At 37.7% G+C, this 18857-nt stretch overlaps 4 protein-coding genes across 7 annotated transcripts; 2 read left to right on the forward strand and 2 right to left on the reverse strand.

Annotated features, from left to right (window-relative positions):
- Window positions 1-102: 102 nt before the first annotated feature.
- LOC105687500 (sarcoplasmic calcium-binding protein 1) lies at window positions 103-2852 on the reverse strand. 2 transcript variants are annotated; one of them, XM_012403189.3, is made up of 5 exons: window positions 2570-2852; window positions 2317-2483; window positions 1535-1664; window positions 1099-1202; window positions 103-516 (listed from the first exon to the last, which is right to left on the reverse strand). In XM_012403189.3, exons 1-5 carry the CDS (start codon window positions 2619-2621, stop codon window positions 388-390), a joined length of 582 nt encoding a protein of 193 aa, XP_012258612.1. In that variant the 5' UTR covers window positions 2622-2852; the 3' UTR covers window positions 103-387. The 2 variants fall into 2 exon arrangements, with proteins under 2 accessions (XP_012258612.1, XP_012258611.1); XM_012403188.3 differs by having other exon boundaries at window positions 2308-2483; window positions 2570-2849.
- A 358-nt stretch (window positions 2853-3210) lies between these two features.
- Window positions 3211-8075, forward strand: LOC105687502 (pre-mRNA-processing factor 6). Its single transcript, XM_012403192.3, has 10 exons — window positions 3211-3349; window positions 3408-4378; window positions 4539-4598; window positions 4689-4815; window positions 4973-5523; window positions 5625-6405; window positions 6507-6722; window positions 6866-7207; window positions 7288-7631; window positions 7722-8075. The coding sequence occupies exons 2-10, from the start codon at window positions 4284-4286 to the stop codon at window positions 7999-8001; spliced, it is 2796 nt and encodes a 931-aa protein (XP_012258615.2). The 5' UTR covers window positions 3211-3349; window positions 3408-4283; the 3' UTR covers window positions 8002-8075.
- Window positions 8076-8221: 146 nt separating this feature from the next.
- On the forward strand, window positions 8222-17488 carry LOC105687498 (serine/threonine-protein kinase mTOR). Of its 2 annotated transcripts, XR_007278173.1 has the most exons (8): window positions 8222-8537; window positions 8683-14997; window positions 15076-15218; window positions 15296-15436; window positions 15521-16145; window positions 16235-16415; window positions 16509-16646; window positions 16899-17488. XR_007278173.1 is itself a non-coding variant. In XM_020853240.2 (7 exons), the coding sequence occupies exons 2-7, from the start codon at window positions 8769-8771 to the stop codon at window positions 16522-16524; spliced, it is 7335 nt and encodes a 2444-aa protein (XP_020708899.1). In that variant the 5' UTR covers window positions 8222-8537; window positions 8683-8768; the 3' UTR covers window positions 16525-17488. The 2 variants fall into 2 exon arrangements, 1 of the variants encoding a protein (XP_020708899.1); XM_020853240.2 differs by having other exon boundaries at window positions 16509-17488.
- On the reverse strand, window positions 16402-18782 carry LOC105687501 (cytidine deaminase-like). 2 transcript variants are annotated; one of them, XM_048654514.1, is made up of 3 exons: window positions 18491-18782; window positions 18215-18412; window positions 16402-16432 (listed from the first exon to the last, which is right to left on the reverse strand). In XM_048654514.1, the coding sequence occupies exons 1-3, from the start codon at window positions 18525-18527 to the stop codon at window positions 16425-16427; spliced, it is 243 nt and encodes an 80-aa protein (XP_048510471.1). In that variant the 5' UTR covers window positions 18528-18782; the 3' UTR covers window positions 16402-16424. The 2 variants fall into 2 exon arrangements, with proteins under 2 accessions (XP_048510471.1, XP_012258613.2); XM_012403190.3 differs by lacking the exon at window positions 16402-16432 and having other exon boundaries at window positions 17660-18412; window positions 18491-18780.
- Window positions 18783-18857: the final 75 nt, after the last annotated feature.

Consider the following 18857-nt stretch of genomic DNA (forward strand, 5'->3'; position numbering starts at 1 on the left):
TTTAAGAAGGTTCTTGTCACGAGAATTTTTTTCACTTGCTAAAAAGGAAAGGAAGCAATACACGTACAACATACAAATTAATGTTCGGTATCTACTCAAAAATTATGAAAATTGTGTTGATTTATTGAAAAGTCGAAATATGAAAATATTTATAATTAATCACAATAGCTTAGCTAACTCTTATAGTAATGATGTTGTATAACAACATGAATAATTTATTATTCTATGCTGTAAGTATCATGAAGGTTTTCACATAAGATTCTCTGTTTCCTTTAAAATGAAAGTAACTTTCGTCACATGTCTTTTTTTCAGTATTTGTTCTAGTCATCAGACTTATATATATATATGTTTTTTGTTGGTTTTAATTTGAATTGTCCGTATAAGAAATTAACAAAGCTCGTGTAGGGGGCCAAAAAGATGTACGGCGGGACAATTTTCGTCAGGATTACCCAAAAATTGCGCGTATAACTCCTGGTACCGTGCCAAAGTCAAACCTCCACGTCTTCTGTCATCATCCTGTCAGTAAAAAAATTCATTAAACAATCAGTGCAAATAATTATAAAATTTTGTGGGCGTATGAATTTTATTATGGAACGCGAAAAATCTGGCACGTAGATGCCATTACTAATTATAGGCATTTATAAAATATACGGAACTCAAATGTACATACATTATTCTACAAACAGTCAAAATATTTGGAGTTGTTAGACCATGATTTTGTTTCAAATATTTGGCTAAGCATCAATCTATTGTTTGAATCCTCAGCCAAGACATGTAACAGTACCAATGAGCTATTACTATACTCTACATGTTATTCGACATGTAGTTGATACAAAAAAAAAAACTACAGTATAACAGCATTGGCTAGATTTGAGGGAAAATGTTGATCATCAGTCAATGTCAATGCTGATTGGGTAGTTACTGAGAACTTGTACAAGTTATTTTTGAATTTACACTCCAAGACCATCAACGTTAATTGTTACTGAATGTTCATACTTTTCCGCCCAATTTATCTCACCAAGATTTACGAGCCAGTAAAATACGCGATATGAATCGACGTCGTGAAATATTAAAAAAAAAGGCAATAGAGTTGCTCACGTTTAGAAGACTTTGATAAGCATCATCCAAAGCATCGATGTTATCAACTGGAATTCTCGTCACGCAATTATAGCGAAATTCATCAGCAGCGATGACTCCATCGTCTGTACGTGAAAAATAATGTGTGATAAATAATCATTACTTTCTTAGTATTCTACTCATATACAATAAGTTGAACACCTCAAATCATAGCAGGTTTAACGCAGCTGCGTTCGGCTTTCCGAGTAGTTTACTCGCTACCTACGGTTTCTTGCGAAGCCTATACTGCTATCTTACTTATTTTTAGTTACTGCATCAGTTTATAATATATCCGTGACTAAGAGCTCGTGTGAACGAGACCTAAAAATTTTTTTTTCCGACGATCGTACATCTCTAAATTTATGAACTTTGTCTTGTGGTAAATAGCTGTATAAATTTTCTAAGAATTATATCTTACCGTTTATATCGACTAATTTAAAATGACTGTCGATAAACATTTTCATTGCTTGCGGAAAATCTCTGTAAGATCGTCCCATGCAGCTTCTTTGAACTGCTACTTTGAATTCTTCCGTAGTTACCACTCCATCCTATTAAAATATTAGAGAATGAACATCATATTGTCTGTCTACGTGATGACTGATCGATTGAACAAAATTTATAACGATATTTTGAACCATAAAAAAGTGAATGAAATTCCAAATGGGAATCGAAATACGATAGTCCGTTCGGCTCGTGTATACTAAGAGACATTACGTCAAAAATATTCATCGATACCAAAATTAAATATAAATAACACTTCGGCATAAATTTTCAGTCTACAATTACAAATACGTTATTAATATCCGATTTAGTTACAGCTTTCGCATAATTATTCTTCAATTTTTTCATTATGGGACTTTGTAATTATTACGCTTACTGGAAAATCAGGTGATTTCATGATGCATGCACACCTACGGTTTAGTTATAAGATGGGAGGAGGCGATATAAATCGTTATCTACAATTGTGATGCAATTCGTTGATGGAAAATTCAACATACTTAATATTTGCTCAATTTTCTCTGTCGAAACATGCGCTCGACACAGCCCCTATAATTGCTGAGTAAATTTTTCCAAAATCATACAACAGTTGAATACATAACTTACATTGACATATACGTCTATATTAAATGAGTTTATAAGTAGAATTACAAAAAGACAACAACGTGCCAAGAATGCATGTCGATGACTTACAAATTCTACCTTATTGAAATCCGCAAGCTCAGCGATTTCCTCCCATAGGGAAAGCATGATATGAAGATTTTCCTGATAGTGATTGTAGTTGAATTCACCTTTACCCTCAATGAGTGTCATTCTCAGAGCCATGCACTCAAAATCATGCTGATCCAGTACTCCATTGTTGTCTATATCTAAGGACAATTGAAATGGAAGTTTTTTGGGTAATTTTAAATGCTTACTTATTTTTGAATTATATTTTTAAAGACATAATACCAACCATAAAGAAACTTGACAATGAAGCTAACGCGATTGTCCCAACTGTATGCCATGTCTTATTTTTTTGCTGAAACTAAATAATAACTACTAATATTTTTTTCTCTTTTTCTCCTTTAGTTTTCAACCTTCTCGATGTAATTGAAAAAACGAATCCCGGAATCCAATGCAGATTTCAAATGTTAATCTAAAGCCGCAGTATTAATTGATCTTATTTATTTTCAGAATGAAACAAGCAATTTCTACGGAGACCAAAAAATTGAAGCAACGTACGTGACACCGAATTCACGAATACTGAATATACAAAAGTTGAGACCGCAGCTGGGTGGTCTAAGTTTAGATATGCTTAGATATTGTGGTGGAGGTGGGTAGGGTACTTGAAATTGGCGACGAGGGATGCTGTAGGGAAGTATAGAGATTTAAACGCGGTCTCAACACAGGTGGTATATGAACTGGATACGATGGGTGGTGGAGGAATAGCCGTTTAGATAGGCGGTACATTATACTAATTGCAGTATTTACAGTGACGGTTGAGGTCAGTTTGGTTTGCAATTTGATTTACGAAACTGCAATGTCCGGCTTATTCTATATTAAACGCCGAGGCTTCTCGGGAAACCACGTTAATCTAACACGCAACTTTTGCAGGCATTTTTTTGGTCCTACCACGATAATTATAAATTATACGCGTGACATATAAATAATTGCAGCATATTGCAGTAATATTACGATTCATTCGTGTATCTGGAATACGAAATCCTTCTGCAAGGGATAAAAATCAGCAAAGGTATACTATACGATACGATACGTGAGATGCGAGGTGGTGATATGAATTTATATTGCAGGTAGTTGCCAAAGATAGTTGCTGTAATAGTTAACAAATCGACTTGATGATTTGTTTCGCAAATTGGTGTCCGGACCAATTGACTAATTACCATGCAGCCACTACCGGTCATCAAGCGAGAAGACGTAACAATGCGACACACAAACTTAAAGCATGCTTGGCAAACTTTAAATAAACTTATTCTACATTCTATGTTTACGCGCGACTTTAATAAGCCGGTCGTGTATACGTATGCACATACTCATTCGTATTAAAAGACACCATTTTTGTGTATTTTGCATACTTTGATGATTGAGGGTAGATAGGGTAGATGAATTGAATTATTATAATATGTACTTTTGATAATAGGTTGTGAAGAGGGAAGAGGAAAAAATATACAGGAAAGTGGTCCAAAGTTCTAGATCTATCTTGATCTATTCGCTTACGTCATTTGAAGTGCGACGCTTCGACTGAACGTTTGCATTATTGTGAAATTATTACAAGTATCGTCAGAATGAAAATAAATTATTCATATCATGTAAATCTCATCTATGCTAATGGTATCTTTTTCATTTTCAGAAAGATGAAATCAACAAGCTGCATAATGCATCTGCAGCATCCGTTGCGCTTCCGTTGTGGTTTGAAATCGTGCTCTTCATTCGTATCTTTGAGAACAACATCATAAGTGATTTCAATATGATTGATAGGATGTATTTATTAAAGAACTGAGAATAGAAATGACCGAAAACCGTTTGATGATTCTCTAACTATTTACGTTAAAGATATAAATAAAATGTTTGGCCGGTTCGGTGATTTGAATATTTATCAATTGTTGAATTCGAGTTTATGTGAACTGTTCGAATTGTGGTAGCCGGATGATTGTTGTCTACTTTTAAGAATGGCGGTTCCCTCGGCATCGCTTTCGACGAGAAATAAAAAGCATTTTCTTGGGGTCCCAGCACCTTTGGGCTACGTAGCTGGTGTAGGACGAGGGTAATTGTGTGCTTTTATTATTTCAGCCATATGTTTTATTGAAGTTGTCAAATATTATTGCTTCAGTTACGATTGACCTACGTCTTAATCTAACCTAGACCAACATAACATAAATCCATAGATATATTGAACAAATCTAACGTTCTTATTTTTGATACAGTGCTACAGGATTCACTACTCGTTCTGATATCGGTCCAGCTCGTGATGCTAACGATGTGTCGTAAGTTTGAGTTTTCATATAATCCTGTCCATAGAATAAGTTTGACTGACCCCTGACTTCACGTCACAATTTCCTTGCCAAATTATCTAGGGATGACAGACACGCTCCTCCTACAAAACGAGCTAAAAAAAAGGAAGAGGAGGAAGAAGATGAAGAGGATCTCAATGATTCCAATTACGATGAGTTCTCTGGGTATGGAGGATCACTATTTAGCAAGGTAAATATCTGAAATAAGTTCATCAAATGACCGATTAACTGAGTTTAGATACTGTTCAATAAATCATCATCAGGTATATTTGTTGTCTGAATAGAGAAGTTTCCAATCATTATCATTATTAAGTTCTCTCTTAATTTAGCTAAATTTTTATGTGTAGGATCCTTATGACAAAGATGATGAGGAAGCAGATGCAATTTATGAAGCTATCGACAAACGAATGGATGAAAAGCGGAAAGAATATCGAGAAAAGCGTCTCAGAGAAGAGCTTGAGCGTTATCGCCAGGAGCGACCCAAGATTCAACAACAATTTTCAGATTTAAAACGTGAACTGGTAAATGTATCTGAAGATGAATGGAAAAATGTACCTGAAGTTGGTGATGCTCGTAATCGGAAACAACGGAATCCAAGAGCCGAAAAATTTACGCCTCTGCCAGATTCTGTACTGGCGAGAAACTTAGGTGGAGATACCACTACCAGTATTGATCCAACTAGCGGATTGGCATCAATGATGCCTGGTATGGCTACACCAGGAATGTTAACACCAACTGGCGATTTAGATTTGAGGAAAATCGGACAGGCTAGAAACACCCTGATGAATGTTAAACTCAATCAAGTCTCAGATTCTGTTGAAGGACAAACAGTCGTGGATCCCACTGGATATTTAACGGATCTACAAAGTATGATTCCAACTTACGGTGGTGATATAAAGTGAGTTTGAAAAACTCTTATAAGTGACTTAGTCATACAAAATTGGTGGTGCAGCTATTGAATTAAAAGTAGATATTAAATAATGAAAATTCAATTTTCAGCGACATTAAAAAGGCTAGATTGCTTTTAAAATCGGTTCGCGAAACGAATCCCAATCATCCACCAGCTTGGATAGCATCTGCTCGTTTGGAAGAAGTTACAGGAAAAGTTCAAGCGGCACGAAATCTGATTATGAAAGGATGCGAGGTAAATCCAACATCTGAAGACTTATGGCTCGAAGCAGCTAGACTTCAACCTCCGGAAACTGCAAAGGCTGTTATAGCCCAGTCTGTACGTCATATTCCAACATCTGTAAGAATTTGGATAAAAGCTGCTGACTTGGAAACAGAGATAAAAGCTAAAAGACGAGTATATCGCAAAGCCTTGGAACATATTCCCAACTCTGTGCGACTTTGGAAATCAGCTGTTGAGCTTGAAGAACCAGAAGATGCTCGAATCTTGTTAAGTCGAGCTGTTGAATGTTGTCCGACGAGCGTTGACTTGTGGCTTGCGTTAGCGCGTTTAGAAACTTATGATAACGCAAGAAAAGTTCTCAACAAAGCCAGAGAGAATATTCCAACTGATAGACAAATTTGGACAACTGCTGCTAAACTGGAAGAAGCTAATGGAAATAAACACATGGTAGAAAAGATCATTGATCGAGCCATCAGTTCACTGAATGTTAACGGAGTAGAAATTAACAGAGAACACTGGTTCAAAGAAGCGATGGAAGCTGAAAAAGCGGGAGCGGTTCATTGTTGTCAAGTTATAGTTAAATCTATTATCGGATTTGGAGTTGAGGAGGAAGATAGAAAGCATACTTGGATGGAAGATGCTGAAACGGTAAGTACAGTTTAAAAATATGTCTGGTTGATTTTCTAAATCTATTATGTCATAATGTATGTATGTGTGATCATGGCATTATTTCAATTAACCAATTACAGTGTGCACAACAAGGAGCTTTGGAGTGTGCAAGAGCAGTATATGCCTATGCGCTAGCAACATTCCCTAGCAAAAAATCAATATGGCTACGTGCAGCATATTTCGAGAAGAGTTACGGAACACGAGAGTCCTTAGAAGCGTTACTTCAAAGAGCAGTAGCTCACTGTCCAAAAAGCGAAGTTCTGTGGCTCATGGGTGCCAAGTCGAAATGGCTGGCTGTGAGTATATGAACTCATTATCTGATGATCACTAGCTTCGATTATTTGTGCCTGATTAGAGTCTGCAGAGGACATGGTTCGGAACATTTAAAAAAAATTGATTCAACAACGGACAAATAATCATATTATCCTCATTTTTACAGGGTGATGTGCCAGCAGCACGAGGTATTTTGTCTCTTGCGTTTCAAGCCAATCCAAACTCGGAAGAAATTTGGTTGGCTGCTGTTAAACTTGAATCAGAAAACTCAGAATACGAACGAGCCAGGAGATTATTGGCAAAAGCCAGAGCATCAGCTCCGACACCTAGAGTTATGATGAAGAGTGCTAAGCTAGAATGGGCTCTCAATAATTTAGAAGCTGCTCTCCATCTTCTTGAGGAAGCTATAGAAACTTTTGAAGATTTTCCAAAGCTTTGGCTCATGAAGGCTCAAATTGAAGAACAACAAGGCAATTTAGACAAGGCTCTGGAAACTTATAATCAAGCTGTGAGCAAATCTTTCCGTTAATTTTTATAATGTTATTGCTCTGATGGATCAGAAATTATCCTTTTTCATTTACCTTACAGATAAAAAAATGCCATAATTCTGTACCACTTTGGTGTTTACTCGCCCAACTTGAGCAACGTAAAGGTCAAGTAACCAAAGCACGTTCTGTATTAGAAAAAGCACGACTCCGAAATCCTAAAAATGCGTCCCTTTGGCTAGAAGCTATCAGAAATGAATTGAAAAGTGGAGGTGTGCGGGACATGGCTAATACATTGATGGCCAAAGCTTTACAGGAATGCCCAACGTCTGGACTACTGTGGGCTGAAGCAATTTTTATGGAAGCTCGACCTCAGCGCAAAACAAAGAGCGTGGATGCTTTGAAAAAATGCGAACATGATCCTCATGTTCTCCTAGCTGTTTCAAAGTGAGTGCAAAATTTACACAAAAAGTATTCAAATGAAGGATGAATCAATTGTAAATCCGATTTTTTTAATATCTTCTGCGTTTGTCACAGACTTTTTTGGTGCGAGCACAAGATATCAAAATGTCGAGATTGGTTCAATCGTACAGTCAAGATAGACCCAGACCTAGGAGATGCATGGGCTTATTTTTACAAATTCGAACTTTTGAATGGGACTGAGGAACAACAAGAAGATGTCAAAAAGCGATGTGTTGCAGCAGAACCACACCATGGTGAGAATTGGTGTAGAGTATCAAAGAACATTGTAAACTGGTGTTTAAATACTGATCAAATATTGACCCTGGTTTCTAAAGACCTCCCAATTCCCATTTAGAATATACCGTCAATATTTTATCGATAAACCTATAGCTTTTAAGTATATTATAAAATAAGAATACTAAAATTCCACGACCGATTTATGGATTATCCATTCATACTTTCATATTTAGATCTATACATATATGCAGGATTGATGGGAAATGAAAAATATCTCAACTTCAAGCCGCTATAGTTATTGTTTGCAAGATGTACCGTAATAATTAATTGGGGATGGTACGAAAATTAATTATTTGTTTGCAACAAGACAATAATGCTCAATGTAGTTCTACCGGTAAAAACTAGATAGAGCTTCTAGGAAGTCGGAAGCTGTGCGTACAAGGGTAGGGTGGATGCAGGGTAGCCGGAACGAAATTAAATCCCACGACGTGTTGGGTAGGTATACGTACGTAACGTATACCCGTAGATACATGTATGTGCCGTAATAGCCACGGCGAGCAAACTTACGTATTTGTTTGAGAATTTTATAAAGATGCCGTTCTTCTCGGACGCTACAAGTGCTTCTGAATTTGATATAATTGATTTTTGAGCAAAGTGAGTACAAGATTCAGTAATCGTCAAATATTATTTTACCGTATTTTGTGGAGTATCGCGACAATTCTCATAACCCTAACTCAATGTAACCTATCAGTTCTTTGCGATTCAGGATTCAGTTGTTGGCATTTTACAACTGTTTCAGATGGGTGTTTTCTAAATACGCGATGCATCTGTGAGTTTCCGACCATCTGTAATTGAACGTGAAAGTGTAAAACGTAAGTCAGAAAAATGACGAACTCTCTGGTGCTAGACTTTGTTCATCGTCTCAAATCGCGGCATGAAGAAGTCCGAATTAAGGCAGCACGCGACTTGTGCCTTTATGTTACGACAGAATTACGCGAAGCTTCTCAAGAAGAGCTTACAGCATTTATGGATGAATTTAATCATCACATATTTGAAATGGTTTCTGGCTCGGACATGAATGAGAAAAAGGGAGGTATACTGGCAATAGTATGCTTGATCGGTGCCGATGTGGGTAACATTAGTACTCGTACTATAAGGTTTGCTAATTACCTAAGAAATTTGCTGCCATCTAATGACGTAGGAGTAATGGAATTGGCTGCTAAGACTGTCGGCAAGTTAGCACTAGTCTCTGGTACTTATACTGCGGAATATGTTGAGTTTGAAGTGAAACGTGCATTTGAATGGCTTGGGGGAGATAGACAGGAGGGAAAACGACATGCTGCTGTTCTTGTGCTGAGAGAATTAGCAGTCTCTATGCCAACATATTTTTTTCAACAAGTCTCTCCTTTTTTTGATCTAATATTCAACGCAATAAGGGATCCTAAGCCACTGATTCGAGAAGCAGCTTCAGAGGCACTTAGAGCTGCATTAGTAGTGACTGCCCAAAGAGAATCTGCTAAACAGATGCACAAGCCACAGTGGTACAAGGAATGTTTTCAGGAAGTTTTACAGTGCTTTAATGATACGGATGTCAAGGGAAGAGGATCTAATAAAGATGCTGGGATTCATGGCTCTCTTTTGGTCTTGAATGAGCTTTTGAGATGCAGTAATGCTCGATGGGAAAGGAACTATGAGGCCTTAATGGAGAGATTGAATTGTCCTTCTCAACAAATTGATGATGATATTCTATCACTAATGCCTCGTCTCAAAACTGCTATTGTACCTAACTGGAATGGATCCGTTCCAAGTCGATCTAATCACCAGCACACAATTCATCCTGTCCATGAATCTGCTGCTTGTCGTAGTTTGATGCAAGAAGGTATAGATAATATCTATGTTGATGTTATGAACCAAAAAGCGTCGAGAAATCCTCATATACAGCATGCCCTGATGATGCTTATACCTAGGCTTGTTGCTTTCAATAAAGAGAAATTTGATAAACATCATCTGGCACAGAGCATATCCTATCTATTAATGACTCTGAGAAGCCGAGAAAAAGATAGACATGCAGCATTTACAACTATAGGATTAATTGCTGTGGCTGTTGAGAATGGGATAGAACCTTATCTTCCTGAAATTATGGACGTCATCAAAGCTTCTCTGCCATCCAAAGAGACTCCAAGCAAAAAACGAGGCACAGTACTTGAACCAGCGGTGTTTATCTGCATTACTCTGCTGGGGCATGCAGTAAAGCAAACTATCGGCCCAGATATAAAAGTCCTGTTGGAGCCAATGCTTGCTACAGGACTTAGCCCGATTCTCACTAAATCATTGCGGGAATTAGCACATAGTATACCATCTTTGAAACCAGATATTTCTCAAGGGCTCTTGCGAATGCTATCCCAAGTTCTCATGCACAAGCCACTTCGCCATCCTGGAGCACCTCGGACAGCAACAAGTCCGATTTTGACCTCAGCTACAGAAGCAGATGTCCCATCAACAGTACTAGCCCTTAAAACACTTGGCACTTTTAACTTCGATGGGAATCCACTGTTACAATTTGTTAGAAGATGTGCCGATCACTTTTTGACTTCTGAGCAAGCTGAAGTTCGATTGGAAGCTGTGAGAACTTGCTCTAGGCTGTTAAGGCTGGCATTGAATCAGCCTGGTCCTACTGTGACCAATACAGTTTCTGCAGTACTGGCAAAACTTCTAGAGGTAGGCATCACAGATACGGATCCTGACGTCAGATTTTCGGTCTTAGCATGTTTGGATGAAAGTTTTGATATTCATCTTGCTCAAGCCGAGAGTTTATCGGCACTGTTTGTTGCAATGAATGATGAAATGTTTGAAATAAGAGAGTTGGCAATTTATACGATTGGGAGATTAAGTACAATGAATCCAGCTTATGTGATGCCATCTCTTCGTAAAACACTCATTCAATTTTTAACTGAACTTGAACATTCTGGTATGGGACGTAACAAAGAACAAGCTGCACGTATGTTGGATCACTTGGTCGTCAGTGCTCCTCGACTCATCAGACCATACATGGAACCAATTTTGAAAGTTCTCATTCCTAAGTTGAAAGAATCTGAGACCAACCCTGGTGTTGTTCTTGCTGTTCTCAGAGCCATTGGTGATCTGGCGGAAGTGAGTGGATCAGAAATGCAACAGTGGATGCCAGAACTGTTGTCTATATTACTTGAAATGTTGGTTGATGCTAGTTCACCAGAAAAACGAGGTGTTGCCCTGTGGGTTTTGGGTCAATTAGTTGGGAGTACAGGACATGTCGTAAAGCCATACACACAATACCCGTCTTTATTAGATGTGTTAATCAATTTCTTGAAGACCGAACAGCAACCCATTATTAGGAGAGAAACCATACGTGTTCTTGGATTGCTGGGTGCTCTGGACCCTTATAAACACAAAATGAACCTTGGTCAAATTGATTCGCAGTTGGACTCTCTAACATCTATGGCCGATATCAGATCTAAAAGTGACTCTGAAACGAGCCAGGATTTAACAACCAGTGAAATGCTTGTAAACATGTCCTCTTCAACACTTGAAGAATATTATCCTGCAATTGCAATTGCCACCTTAATGCGCATTATCCGGGAGCCTACACTCTTCCAGCATCATACCATGGTCGTTCAAGCTGTAACATTCATTTTCAAAAGTCTTGGCATCAAATGCGTTCCGTACATTTCCCAGGTGATGCCTAGCTTTTTAAATGTAGTTCGAAGTGCTGATATCGGTTTTCGAGAATACCTTTTCCAACAGTTGGCTGTACTTATTGCAATTGTAAAACAGCATATTCGGAATTATTTAGATGATATTTTTGCTTTGATCAAAGAAGTTTGGACTGTGAACAGTACTTTACAAAGTACGTTGATACTTCTTGTGGAACACATTGCTGTTGCTTTGGGTGCTGAATTTAAAATTTATCTCCCACAACTTATGCCACAGATTCTAAGAGTTTTGACGCATGATACTAGCAAAGATCGTGCTGTTACTGTCAAGCTACTTCTTGCATTACAAAAGTTTGGAAATAATCTTGACAATTATTTACATCTAGTGCTTCCGCCCATAGTGAAGCTATTTTATGCAACTGACTGCCCAATTTCGGTAAATAAAGTTGCTTTAGAAACTGTGGACCATCTTGCTGAAACATTGGACTTCACCGATTTTGCTTCAAGAATAGTTCATCCACTGGTGAGAACATTGGATACATGCCCAGAACTGAGAGGCACTGCAATGGAAACTCTTTGTGCACTTCTGATTCAACTTGGAAAGAAATATAAAATTTTCATTCCACTGGTACAGAAAGTTATGACCAAACACAAAATTGTTCATCAAACGTACGATGTTTATATAGATAAAATTTTAACTGAATCTACTGTGACTGATGGCGAAGATTATCTGCTTACACGTCCTCGAGACTTCAGACACAAGCATCGTGATTTATCACTGACCTCCTCGGATACCACAACAATTAAACGACTAAATGTCTCAGCGTCAAATCTACAAAAGGCTTGGACTGCAACACGCAGAGTATCTAAAGACGATTGGCTAGAATGGCTTCGAAGTTTGTCTATTGGATTACTCAAAGAATCACCGTCTCCAGCATTGAGGTCCTGCTGGGCACTTGCTCAGACTTATTCACAACTTCCGAGAGACTTATTTAATGCAGCTTTTGTATCATGTTGGACTTACCTTGAGGAGCCGTATCGAACAGAATTAATCGAGACTTTGCAGCAAGCTTTAATGGTACCAGATCTTCCAGAAATAACACAAACTATTTTGAACTTGGCGGAATTTATGGAACATTGTGACAAGGGACCATTACCATTGAATGCAAAGATATTGGGTGAACGAGCGATGCATTGCCGAGCGTATGCCAAGGCCCTGCACTACAAGGAAGACGAGTTTCATAAAAGTCGAAATAGCAATGTTTTTGAGTCATTGATTTCCATCAATAACAAACTCCAACAAAAAGAGGTTGCGGAGGGTTTACTAGAGTATGTTATGAAACAACAAAACCAGCAGGACTTGAAAGTACAAGTACGGTGGTACGAGAAATTACATAACTGGGATAAGGCATTGGATTTGTATAAAGACCGTCTGAACAGCGATCCTAACGATGTAGAATCCACTCTAGGAGAGATGCGCTGCCTAGAAGCGCTTGGTGAATGGGGACAGCTGCATGATGTTGCGACTCGTCAATGGGCCAACGAAAATGATGAGAATAAACAGAGAATGTCCCGTATGGCTGCTGCTGCAGCTTGGGGGCTTGGACAATGGGAGAGTATGGAAAAGTACGTGAATTTCATCCCCAAAGATACTCAAGATGGGGCATTTTACAGAGCAGTATTGGCTATTCATGATGAACAGTACAATGTAGCTCATCAATTAATAGATAGTGCAAGGGATTTATTGGATACAGAATTAACAGCAATGGCAGGTGAGAGTTACCAAAGAGCTTATAATGCAATGGTCGAAGTTCAAAAGTTAGCTGAATTAGAAGAAGTGATACAATTCAAGTTAGTCCCAGAACGAAGGCAGACAATAAAGTCAATGTGGTGGGAAAGATTGCAAGGTGGACAACGTGTGGTAGAAGATTGGCAGAAAATCATTCAAGTCCACACGTTGGTGGTATCTCCTCAAGATGATATGTACACTTGGCTGAAATATGCAAGCCTCTGCCGAAAGAATGGCAGCCCCATGTTGTGTCACAAGACATTAGTTATGCTGTTGGGAATGGATCCATCTCAGAATCCAGATCAGCCATTGCCTACAACACACCCTCAAGTGACATTTGCTTACTGTAAACACATGTGGATGGCAAATAATCGAGAAGCAGCTTACAGTCAGCTTCAACGATTTGTACAAACTTCGTTACAGCCAGCAACAATATCTGTGCTCAATCAAGATGATGAGAAGCAACAAGAAGTTAGGAAGAGATTGCTAGCTCGATGCTATTTGAAACTTGGAGAATGGTTGGAGGCGCTAGAGGGGATAAGCGAACATTCCATTCCAGCTGTACTATCATACTATGCAGCTGCAACGAAACATGATCCATCGTGGTACAAAGCATGGCATGCTTTTGCTTACACGAATTTTGAAACAGTTCTATTTTATAAACATCAACAAGGTGATACCAACATTGACAATGTACCAGGCAATGCCACACGTGCGGGATTATCAAGTTCTCAATATATTTCTCAGTTTACTGTACCAGCAGTGGAAGGATTCTTCAGATCAATTAATTTGTCACACGGTAGTTCACTGCAGGATACTTTACGATTACTGACTTTGTGGTTTGATTATGGACAGTGGCCTGAAGTATACGAAGCCATTGTCGAAGGAATACGATTAATCGAAATTAATACGTGGCTCCAAGTAATACCCCAGCTTATTGCCAGAATCGATACACCTAGGGCTCTGGTTGGTCGTTTGATACATCATCTGTTGATTGATATCGGTAAAACTCACCCTCAAGCTTTGGTGTATCCTTTGACTGTTGCGTCAAAAAGTGCAAGCTCTGCTCGCAAGACCGCTGCTAATAAAATATTAAAAAATATGTGTGAACACAGTCCTACGTTGGTACAGCAAGCTGTCTTAGCCAGTGACGAATTGATTAGAGTTGCAATTTTGTGGCATGAACTCTGGCATGAAGGTTTGGAAGAAGCCAGTAGATTGTACTTTGGTGAGAGAAATGTCAAGGGGATGTTTGATACTTTAGAGCCTCTTCACGCTATGTTAGAACGAGGGCCACAAACCTTGAAGGAAACATCATTCAATCAAACTTACGGAAGAGATTTGATGGAAGCAAAGGAATGGTGTTATAGGTACAAAATGTCTGGAAATGTGAAAGACTTGAATCAGGCATGGGATCTTTATTACCATGTATTCAGAAAAATCTCAAGGCAATTACCGCAACTCACAAGCCTCGAACTACAATACGTCAGTCCAAAATTGTTAGTTTGTCGAGATTTGGAATTAGCTGTTCCTGGGAGCTATAGCCCAGGACATCCTATTGTTAGAATTGCGAGTATTCAAGGTTCCATGCAAGTGATCACCAGCAAGCAGCGACCTCGGAAGCTCTGTATTAAGGGTTCGTTTTCTAAGTGTTTTGTATACATACAATTTGTTTGGTCAAACAGCGCACTAAATAATATGTTTATCTACTTAGGAAGCAATGGCAAAGACTATATGTTCCTACTAAAAGGTCATGAAGATCTTAGACAGGACGAACGTGTCATGCAACTTTTTGGTCTAGTCAATACACTGTTGCTGCATGATCCAGACACATTCAGAAGAAATCTCACTATTCAGGTAATGTGAGGGAGTGATGACTACCTTCCGTTTATCTTCTGTCTTTTATCAACTTGAATATTTATTTTATCTTGAAGAGGTATGCTGTAATTCCACTGTCTACCAATAGTGGTCTGATTGGCTGGGTACCACATTGTGACACTCTACATACACTAATACGCGATTATCGAGAAAAGAAAAAGATACTGCTGAACATCGAGCATAGAATAATGCTAAGGGTAAGCATAAGGACATCATCACATTGTCCTTACTGATTTCTTTTTGTTCATTTTCATTTAATACTGAAAACATATTTTGTTCAGATGGCACCGGATTATGATCATCTCATGCTAATGCAGAAAGTGGAAGTCTTTGAACATGCTTTAGAACACACTCATGGGGATGATTTATCTCGTCTTTTGTGGCTAAAATCGCCATCCAGTGAAGTCTGGTTTGATCGTAGAACAAATTACACACGTTCTCTTGCAGTGATGTCGATGGTTGGCTATATACTGGGTCTTGGAGATCGACATCCTTCCAATTTGATGTTGGACCGTTTAAGTGGAAAAATTCTTCACATAGACTTTGGTGATTGTTTCGAAGTAGCCATGACTCGTGAGAAGTTTCCAGAGAAGATCCCTTTTCGGTTGACGCGAATGTTAATTAATGCAATGGAGGTAACAGGAATTGAAGGAACATACAGACGGACAAGTGAATCGGTTATGTCAGTGTTACATCGAAACAAAGACAGTTTAATGGCTGTGTTGGAGGCTTTTGTTTATGATCCCCTGTTAAACTGGAGACTAATGGATAATGCAGTTCCAAAAACCACACGATCAGATGCTCAAGGTATTACCGCAAGTAGTAGTCAGGAGCATGGGGATATGCTAGATTCTCACAGTGCTACTCTACCAAAGAAAGGAGTTCCTTGTAGCGTCGAAAATGGAGGTAAATTTGAACCGTCAATTTTGTAGTCAACATTTCAAAGTCGTATATTTGGCAAAACATTTTCTACACTACTCTAATATTATGTTTAGGAGATAACAATCAGCCAGAGGCTCTGAACAAAAAGGCCTTGGCAATTATAAATAGAGTGAGAGATAAATTAACAGGCCGTGATTTTTCACACGAGGAGACACTTAATGTTCAACAGCAAGTTGACTTGCTAATCCAACAGGCAACGAACAATGAAAACCTCTGCCAGTGTTACATTGGATGGTAAGCCTTTTATTTACCTGAAATTTGAATATTCATAGAAAGGTAATACAATTAAACCTTCTTTACTAACTCAGTGTTTTGCCCTTTTTATAGGTGTCCATTCTGGTGAGAGCTGGGTTGTACAAAATAGTTTTTTCACAATAATTGTTGAACTATGCTTCATCGCCTAATCTTTTCTGAGATTCATGGGAGCTCCAGCTATTACTCAATAGGATTTACAGATGATTCAGGGTAAATTCTGTTCCATATGCTCTTAAAATCATATTCGTAAATGATTACGATGGTGAACCATTCAAACGTGTAGATATATACGGAAAAAAATGCTGCGCTTGTTTTCTTAATTTTATAACAGTGCCTCATTATCAATGCGTATTAGTATTTTCGATCATTAAGAAATAAGAGTCGCTATGAAAAAGGTGAATTAGTTCAAGATCGCATTTTCATATACAACACAGCGATTAACGTTGTTTCTACCAATTTTAGGCTTCTTCCTTGTTTTGCCATAGCCTTTTTGGCATATTGAAGTACGAAGAAAGTACCACCACTCTACTAATTCAGTTCAAATATTCAATAGCTGTGTGCTGTATGCTGTCATGATCATAGATGTGATCAATAATGGTTTCGAACAGTTTACTTAAGTATTTCAAATTCACTTGATTCTGATGATTAGGCATTATGAACCGCTAATGATTTGTGGATATCGAATATTCTGTTCCCAAATCATTTAATATGTACTTTATCTTGTATATATTGTGTATTATTTCATTTTAGAAATATTTGATATCTTAATGTATTATAGTTTGTGTTTAGGATAAAAGTAGGTGATGAAGTAAAATTTAGTTTTAATTACGGTAATTTGTACAAAGTGCTTTATTACGCGAAACAATTGGGAAATCGAATTTATGTAATAGAGGAAATCGTTGGCATAGAATTATAATTTGAAATAACTTTAACTCTTGATGGCACAATTGCTATTTTTATAATTTTCATTATTCACCATCAAACTTCTTTACAGTCTTACGGACGAGGAAAATGAGTAAATAATTAAATAAATCGACTGAGATTTACCAAAACATACTATACTTACTTCTCCAAAGAGTCAACTTGACGTTTTGACGAGGCATTATTATACATCATGTATGAGACAACATCTCTTTGATACAAGTACAAAGTAATGTTGTCCACATGAAGCAAACATGATATATACATTGGACTAAGGAAAAATTTGAAGAACCATTTTCATATGATAATCTGACTTCAATTTATTCAGATGATACTTATCTTATCAACTTATCAAGTCAATTGATCTTTGAGGTCTTGAGCTTTTTATGTTTAAAAGATAAGATTTACAAAGAGTCAGAGCTATATGCATGATAAATTTATCTCTTCATGATTTATCAAGTTCAGAAGACAAGAAATTGATTGATATGCAGCATTAACCTGACCTTTCAGAACATTATTTCTGAGAATTTAAACTTACCCTATTGTATATACATACGTAATATACAAAAATATTTTTACAGCTGTTATGTGCTGGTTGTAGACATTCTCATTATTGTCAAAACGCGATGGAATGATTATCTCTACGTGAAAAGATTATGCACTTGCATCTTGCAAATGAAATCCAAACGGTAACAATTCTTTGGCTGAAGTAACCAAGACAGTTCCTAAAGTCGATTTAGTTAAATAAACTGGAATATCTCCAAACTCATATATTGTTTGACGGCATACTCCGCAAGGTGTTACAAAAATTTTATCCATATCTGCTACTGTTGCAAGAGCTACAAATTTTTTTTTACCTTCTGAAACTGCTTTAGCAATTGCAGTTCGCTCGGCACAAATAGTAACCGAATATGATGAGTTTTCAATGTTACATCCCTTGTAAATTATTCCATCTTCAGAGCGGAGCGCTGCCCCAACTTTGAAGTTACTATAAGGTGAATATGAGTAATTGCGAGCTTCTACACTTGCCATAATTAATTCCTGAATATCTGCATCTGTGAAATATATTATTTTGAATAATGGTTGAATGATCCAAAAATTTTGAATGATAAGTAAATAACTGAGATTGTTACCCAGTGAATTGAATTCGATCAATTTTGCAGCACTCATCACAGCGATGGAAATCACCAACAAACTGGTCAGTGTTTACTGAGGTATGATGTGAGGTATTCTGATATTACAATCCAGAATAAATTACTGGTACCAGTTCTCTTTTTATACTACAAATGTATGTGATAAGGGAGCTTTATTTAAAACTGAGGACAGCTAATAATCGGGCATATTACACAACAGGAAGATTAGCATATCAGTTCACTTTACCCAATGCATTCATTGAATACAGGCAAATGAACTGAAGTGTTACGAAATTGCACTGGGGAACTGATCCATACATTTGCATATCTCTACGTACGTGTCAGTTGACAGGTCACAAAGTAGGGA

Source organism: Athalia rosae, chromosome 4, assembly GCF_917208135.1.
Source record: "Athalia rosae chromosome 4, iyAthRosa1.1, whole genome shotgun sequence".
NCBI lineage: Eukaryota > Metazoa > Arthropoda > Insecta > Hymenoptera > Athaliidae > Athalia > Athalia rosae.